The sequence below is a fragment of the Elephas maximus genome, chromosome 12 (assembly GCF_024166365.1).
Source record: "Elephas maximus indicus isolate mEleMax1 chromosome 12, mEleMax1 primary haplotype, whole genome shotgun sequence".
In the NCBI taxonomy this organism is placed as follows: domain Eukaryota; kingdom Metazoa; phylum Chordata; class Mammalia; order Proboscidea; family Elephantidae; genus Elephas; species Elephas maximus.
This window is the reverse complement of record NC_064830.1, coordinates 41,520,724-41,529,151: the sequence shown is the minus strand read 5'-3', so window position 1 is coordinate 41,529,151 and position 8,428 is coordinate 41,520,724. Positions and strand designations below refer to the sequence as shown.

Sequence of the window (8,428 nt, the reverse complement as noted above, 5' to 3'; positions counted from 1 at the left end):
TTAATTGTATATCAGTTATACAATAATTAACCTGCAATGCATGATTTTTTAATTTATTGCCATCTTTTTAATCTGAGACAGATAACATTTCAGTAAGTCTCTGCCATCTGGGAAGGTAATGAACACTGGTTTGAATGAATGGTGCTGTGAACATATTAGCTATTATAATATACTTTATACTGATTAACTGGTATTTGAAAATAAGTATATTCTGTCTGAGCAGCCTTTTGGAAAAAGTACACTGAATATAGTTTCTGGTCATATTTTTACTTCACTAACTTGCACTTATTAAAAAATCTTCTCAGAGTTAAATAGTACTTGAACCAAAAGTCCAGTGAACATGACTATTCCTTTCCCCCATTTTGGTTTCCATGTCAACTTAAAACCATCATTTCTCTGCAAATTTCCCACTTAGTCTATCAAAAACCAATGCTAGGAAAGTCCTCTAAAAGGCTCAGCTGTTCTTTGGAGTCTCTGAATGATTACAGCATTCTGTAAATCGGCTTCTTCTAGAGTGAGTGTCTCATCTAGCAATCTGAGGAAAGGAAGAGCTGTTGCCAGAGAAAAGGGTGGACTTCTCTGAGATCCTTGGTATTTTTCGATGAAGTCTTTGACGTGGCTTACCCTGTAAAACAGTACAAATTATTAACATAATTTCATGAAAATATGAATTAACTAGTTTAAGGTAATAACAGCTTGTGTAGGTATCTGGCTACGTTAATACAGAACTGATTGTGTGGGCTACTTTAAAAGGTTGATTCTTAGATATTTGATGGGATTACTGTTAAGCTTTGTAGGTGTGACAGGTTATCATCAGAAATAGTCCAACTAATGATCCTGCACAAAAATAGACTGCAGCTCTTAAGTGCCAGGTCACATTGTGCTTTGAATACAATTATGAAAATACTTAAATATAGTAATTTCTGATGTTTTTTCTGTACCTTTAATCTCAGTGCAGGTGCAGTATTATAATGAACATAGTGTTAGTCACTATAATGTAATATGATCATCACAATCTTGAGGATACGTCAAGGTTATGCTCACCTAAATACATATGCCAAAACCAAACCAAACCTGTTGGGATCAAGTTGATCCTGACTCGTAGCAACCCTACAGGACAGAGTAGAACTGCCTCATATGGTTTCCAAGCAGTGGCTGGTAAATTTGAACTGCCAGCCTTTTGGTTAGCAGCCAGCCTCTTAACCACTGTGCCACCAGGGCTCCAAGTACATATAGATATGTTCATATATTTAGAGAAAAAGAAAGGCATGCACTCGCAGTTTATCAAAACCAAGATGTCACTGATCAAAGACCCATTATTATTTTACGTATCACTGAGAAAAAGGTCAATCAAACTATGGCAAAATATTTTCTTAATATTTACTTTTTAAATTATATGTTCATTGGAAGGATACTTTTACTTAATTTAGGCCTAAATATTTATCATATCACTCACATGCTTTCACACAATGAAAAACTTAAGTAGAACAAAATGGTTAAGGTATTCCTAAACCTTTAACATTAGTCATACTCCAATCTTCTGAATCATTTTTGGTTCAGTCACCAATATACACAGTTTGCCACATAATACCCATCCTCTGTACCATCAGCTGTGTTTGTGTTACTGATACAGCATTTCTTTAAAAACTGCTCCACTACTATCTCTGGGATGTTCTTACACACACCTGACAACTGTTCTCCAAGTTTTGAGACAGATACTAAGGCAAAGACAATTATGTCATGCCTACCATATGGCCAACGGATTATAGGACACATCCTCATTTGAGAGACGCTAAAATGTGGAAAAAAAGTACAACTCAGGAATAATGAAATGTGGCATATCACTAAAGACACAGAATTCTCCCATTCAACCAATTCACTAAAATCCATTGTGGCAGAGTTGATTCTAAGTCATAGCAACTCTATAAGACACAGCAGAACTGCCCATAGGGTTTCCAAGGAGCAGCTGGTGGATAAAAACTGCCGAACTTTTGGTTAGCAGTCAAAGGCTTAACCATTGCACCATGAGGACTCCTATTTCTAGGTGGTGGAATTTAAATTGACTTCCGTTTCTTTTAATACTTCTCTGAATTTTCATTCTTTTTCTACAATTAACAAAAGATACACATAATGCTAAAGCATGATTTAAAAAATACTCAAATCATATAAAAATTACATTAATTAAAACAGAAAAACTAATCAATTGATTAGTAAAATGATTATCCATGAAACAGACCAAAATATTTCATTATTATCCAAAAATTTCCATTGTCTTGATATATTACATTTAGAAAATTGTTTATTAAAATCTTTGGTTAGTTCTTAAAAATAACTGTTGATTGAACTAAAGAGAAGAAATTTAAACTTGGAAAAAATCAGATAAATATTGAAACGGAAAACTCACCTTTGAGAAACGTTAAATTTCTGGACAATCCTTTTCCCGTTGGCTAACCAGATCTGTATGTTAGTGATGGGCTCCAGGTTGTTTAACGGAACAGAAGACAGATGGTTTTTATTCTCAACTTCAATACTCTTTGCTTTAGAAACAATTTTTGGTGTGGCACTAAGAAAACCCAAAAAACACAGGCACATGGTTTTCCACTGAGCAGAACTTTATCACTGAACAATTACTATAAAAATTCTACATTAAGTACACTCAGCAACTAACAACAATAGCAACAGCTTTAGGGAGACTTTTGTAAATTATAAACTTGTGTGCTGGAATCTGAAAAAAAAAAAAAACTCATTCAAAGTAAAACTGAGAAATGTAAATACAAATTTTGTAAATACAAAATATAGATGAAAAGGGAGCTGTTAAAAAGCAAAAAAGGAATTTTATCCTTCATCTATCATAACAGTACAGACAGCTAAAGTCTTTCCGATGTTACTGGACACCAAGTAAATGAAGGTTAAGCACTTTATAGCCATTTGTCTTACTAAATATTTACAACCTAATAAAAAAGCGTCAGTGTCAGCCCTGACTTGAGGCTTATGGATGCCAGTTTCCTTATCACCAGGGGCCCTGGTGGCGCTACATTAAGTGCTTAGCTGTCAACCAGAAGGCTGACGGTTCATACCCATCCACTGGTTCTGTGGGAGAAAGACCTGGCAATCTGCTTCCATGAAGATTATAGCCTAGAAAACTCTGCCGGGCACGTTAAAAACCTAAACGTGTAGAGAAACGCCAAAAATTACTGTAACAGAATATATTTACTGTGAGTAGATACGAGTTGAATTGGGCAGTGTTAGCCCAATGGTATCAGAAAGGCTCTCCAAAGAGGAGATGGTGAAAATAGGTTATACATGCAGGGTCCAGGCAGAACAGTCTCCTGAAAACCCAAAACAACCAAACCCATAGCTCTTGAGTCGATGTGACCCTACAGGACACAGTAGAACTGCCCCACAGGGTTTTTAAGGCTGTAAATCTTTATGGAAGCAGACTGCCACATCTTTATCCAGCAGAGCTGCCAGTGGGTTCAAACTGCTGACCTTTTGGTTAGTTGCCAAGCATTTAACCACTGTGTAGCCAAGGATCCTAAAACAAAACCCACTGCTGTCCAGTTGCTTTTGACTCATAGTGACCCTATAGGACAGAGAACTGCCCCCATACAGTTTCCAAGGAGCGGCTGGTAGATGGAACTGCCAACCTGTTGGTCAGCAGTCAGAGCTATTAACTGCCCCAGCAGGGCTCCAAGAATCCTAAAGACAAAAACCAAACCAACTGCTTATAGGTCACTGTAAATTCCTTTCATGTTGGTTTCTCAGGAGATAAGAGTCAGAGCACATGCAGGCTTCAGGGTCAGTCAGTTGTAAAAACAGTCGTTAAGGACATGCTATATATCCTAAAACACAGCTTCCAGAAAGACCCTGGAGTTCTTGTTTCTCAACACTGACTGCACATAGATAATTCAACAACAACAACATCTGCTTGGTCAAAGAGTACCTTCAAGAATGAGCTGAAGGGTTCCTTACCCTGTTGCCATTTTTCTACTGATGTACTCTTTGCTAGTCTAACCTTAAACATCAGTTACTCCTTACTTTCATGATGGCAATTATAAATTACTCCAATTTATTTGACTCTTACTGCTATTACAATGGCAGCAAAACAAAGGCAAGGAAGCACTGTCTTATCACTTTTATGCCTAACATGCAAAGGTGCCCTTGATAAATACTTGTTAAGTAAAATTTTAAAAATGAAACAACTTTCAAACTCTGTGTTTTCATTAACACTGCTTTCCAAAAATAGCTGTATAACCATTACAATATGCCATGGTCTAATAAAGAATTGCCCAGTTCTCCATACTTCTCTAATCTACTCAGCCTTCCTGTTTCACTGCTGACAGTATCCCAACTTTCCTCTCCCATGTCTATTACACATAATTAATATAATACTATGTCATTCCATATTTTCACGATATCTGTTAATAAAAAATCTTCAATAGATGTTAAAGGAATGTCAGAAATAGAAGATCACTGTTTGGTAATCTAGTGAAATAACCAGAGCCCTGGTAATGCAGTGGCTAAGCACTTGCCGCTGACTGAAAGATCTGTGGTTTGAACCCACCAGCAACTCAGTAGGACAAAAGACGTGGTAATCTGGTCCTGTGTACATTAAAAAAAAAGCCTAAGAAACCCTTTGGGGCAGTTCTACTCTGTCCTATAAGGTCACTATGAGCTGGAATCGACTAGAGGGCACACAACAACAAGAATGAAATAATTGATTCAGGCAAGGATCATCACATTTAAAGCAATTAAGTAACAGGCTGAGGTGAACTGAATGTTCATATGGTGCCAAAGTATCACCTCACTTGCTGGCTGCAAAGGGAAAAACATAACTTTATAACAAAGAGATCTGGCCATTACTGTGCTAAACCAGTGATTCTTTGCATTATTCATCTGGGGCAAGAGTTATTATGTGCCTGTTGACGTATGAGTCGGAATCAACGCGATGGCAACAGGTCTGGGTTTTTTTTTTTTTGGTTTTGATATGATACAACATGAAGTACACATTTTCTTCTATGATTTATTCTTGTCAAAAATGTTAAATATAAACATGTCTTTTTATTTAATTTCTAGTTTACTGATATACCAGAAACAGAGAAAAAAGCTACATAACAAATGTGGAAGGCATTTGACCTAACAAGTTTAAAAACAACAAAAAGTCCATGTCATGGGGTAGAGGGGGCAAAACCAAAAACCAAATCCACTGCCACCCCAGCTCATAGTGGCCCTATTTGACAAAGCAGCCCTGTTCCAAGGCTGTAATCTTTGCAGAAGCAGACTGCCACATCTTTCTCTCTTGGAGCAGCTCGTGGGTTTGAACAGCCAACGTTTCGGTTAGTAGCTGAGCACTTCAACCACTGCACCACCAGGGCTCCAAAGGGAGCAATGGAGGACTATTCTAGATTAAAAGAGATTTAAGAGACATGACAATAGCACTGCAATTGTAAAAGATATTTCGGGAAAATTTAACTGTACTGAGTACTAATACTAGGGAATTGTTGGTTCTGTTAAAAAAAAAAAACCCAACAATTCCCTAGTATTAGTATGATAAATAGTATAATGGTAACATGGAAAAGTATCCTTACTTTTTAGAGATACATACAAAGTATTTAGGGATGAAATGTCATAATATCTGCAATTTACACTTCAGCCAAACAAACAAATGAAAAACCGTGGCACAAATGTGGGCAATTGCTGAATTCAGGTGACAGGTATCTATCTGGGTTTTATTGTATTATCTCTACTTCCCTGTATGTTTGAAAATTTTTTAAATACAAAGTTAAAAAGTCTTCAGTGGGTTCCATTACTCACAGAAAAATTACTCATAAAAATTTCTTAGCAAGGTTTTCAAGGACAGAGTTAGAAACCTGGATCCTAGTTCTGGATTTATTCCTAACTAGCTTCCGTTTCATCAACCATATTAATATCTATACTGTGCCCCACACTGCGCTATGAGCTGAGGATACACAAATGCAGAGACCTGTGCTTACTCTGAAAAACCCTACAGTGAAGCGTGGAGATAAATATTCAAGTTATTTGTCTACTTAGCATAAACCACAATTTGTTAACTTTATTCTGATTCGGTACTGGTTTAATTTTTCTCGTTAGGCTACAACTTCATGATGGCAGGGATCAAGTCTAGTTTGTTAATTACTATATCCAATGCCTAACATAGTGTTTGGCACATGTAAATAGGCAATTAATAAATACTAAATAAGTGAGTGAATTAAAATACCAAAAATATATTGTCAGCAATGGGGTAAGGCTTTTCAGAAAGGTAGTCCTTGGGTAGCACAAATGGTTAAGTGCTAGACTGCCTCAAAGGTTGGGCTTCGAGCCCCTCTAGAAGAACCTTGGAAGACAGGCCTGGAAATCTGCTCTGAAAGGTCACAAGCCTTGAAAACATACAGAGCAGCTCTACTCTGCATACCTGGGGTTGCTGCTAGGGCAACTAACAACAACTGCTGTGACTTAAAAGCACAGCAGTCTGTCAGATGGACAAACAGGAAGTACCTAACACCGTGCCTCACAAATAGTGGCACTTAAAATGTTTACTGAGTCACTTTATACATCCACCACTGCATTATAAATTTTTCCGTCAGTAAGTTTTCCAGATGGTCTCTTTACATACCAAAGATGAGAATCTTTCTTAAAGAATTATAAAACATAATTTAGTTGCTTACATGAGTATTAGTTATACTGTCAATAAGATGATACCCTTAAAAGTAATTTAGGCAATTTAGACTCACACATAAACAGCCTCCCTTCTATTTCTGATCTGCTGGTTCTAATCTGCAGTGGGGTGAAAAAACAAGTACCTAAACTGAGTGAAAAATTAAAGCAATTCTTAATGAAGGCCAAAATGGCTGCTCAAAGAACAAAGTACATGGGCTTTAGTGCATAATCTCTGGGCTTCTCTGAGCTAGTTTTTCTTTATTTTTGTAATCTTGACAGTTGCAGTGCTTTGCTACATCACCCTGAGAGTAAGATATTGTTTCCCTATAATAAAAAAAAAAAATTTTTTTTTCCCTGTCATACTTTAGAAAAATAGAAGAAATTTTATACAGATATTTTACAGGAGCCTAAAAAGTAAGCAAATTTTAAACTTACAAAACCCCAATTCAGTCTGGGAACCATGGTTTCAAGGGACATCTAGGTCAAATGGCATAACAAAGTTTATTAAGAAAACGTTCTGCATCCCACTTTAGTGAGTGGCGCCTGGGGTCTTAAAAGCTAGCAAGCAGCCATCTACGATGCATCAACTGGTCCCAACCTACCTGGAACAAAAGAGAATGAAGAACACCAAAGACACAAGGAAAATATGAGCCCAACAGACAGAACAGGGCCATGTAAACAAAAGACTCCATTAGCTTGAGACCAGAAGAACTAGATAGTGCCCGGCTACTACCAATGATTCCCCTATCAGGGAACACAACAGACAGTCCCTGATGAAGCACAAAAAAAGCGGAGTGCAGAATTCAAATTCTAGTAGAAAGACCGGACTGACTGAGACTAGAGGGACCTCAGAGGACATGACCCCTAGACTCTCTGTTAGTCCAAAACTGAAAACCATTCCTGAAGCCAACTCCTCAGACAAAGATTAGACTGGACTATAAGACATAAAATGATACTGGTGAGGAGTGTGTTTCTTAGCTCAAGTAGACGTATGAGTCTAAGTGAGCAGCTCCTGTCCGGAGGCGAGATGAGAAGGCAGAGGCGGACAGGAGCTGGCTGAATGGCCAAGGGAAATACAGGGTGGAGAGAAGGAGAGTGCGGTCACATTGTAGGGAGAACAACTAGGGTCACATAACAACGTGTGTTAAGTTTTTGTACGAGAAACTGGACTGTAAACTTTCACTTAAAGCGAAATAAAAAACAAAACAAAAAACCCAAATTCAGTAAAGAGCTCTAAAATGCCAATCCAATTGTCACATATTACTAAAGTGTATTATTAAAGTTTATGTTATATTAGTATATTGGATGAAAGCTATTTCAGTAACAAAAAGCAAAAAAATTCCAGTAAAAAGTGGTACAAGGGATAGGCTAAATAATTGGCTTTGACTAAATAATTGTGTTGGGTGGTGTTGAGTGGTGAGGCACACATATACATTTAAAGGTTTGTTCTCTTTAAATTGTATTACCAGTCCTATCACTTAAACTTGATTGTAAGGTTGGAACTATGTATTTCTACATCAAGATTCCAATCAGGTTATTTCTACTCTTTTTCTCATTTCCTTAAAAATGCAAATCATCAATTATTTTCTCAGTAAACTAGCCCAAGAGAGAACACGTACAGATGCAAAAAAAAAAAAAAAAAGTTCAAAATGACAACCAAGGCAAATACATACAACTATAGTATTTATTTACAATGTTTTTTAAGGCTTAAACTGTACAAAGTATTGACAAAGGTGTTTTTTTTATCAAG

General features: G+C 36.9%; 1 protein-coding gene across 2 annotated transcripts in view; it reads right to left on the bottom strand.

The window, feature by feature from the left end:
- The window catches only part of UBXN2A (UBX domain protein 2A), a 67,388-nt gene continuing 58,960 nt past the window's right edge, over positions 1 to 8,428 (bottom strand). The window contains exons 6-7 of one of the 2 annotated variants that reach the window (XM_049903107.1): positions 2,405 to 2,563; positions 1 to 625 (exon numbers count right to left, since the gene is read on the bottom strand). In XM_049903107.1, coding sequence (XP_049759064.1) covers positions 433 to 625; positions 2,405 to 2,563 — 352 coding nt within the window. In that variant the 3' untranslated portion in view covers positions 1 to 432. The remainder of the gene's footprint in view (positions 626 to 2,404; positions 2,564 to 8,428) is intronic. The other variant, XM_049903108.1, reaches the window with a different exon arrangement.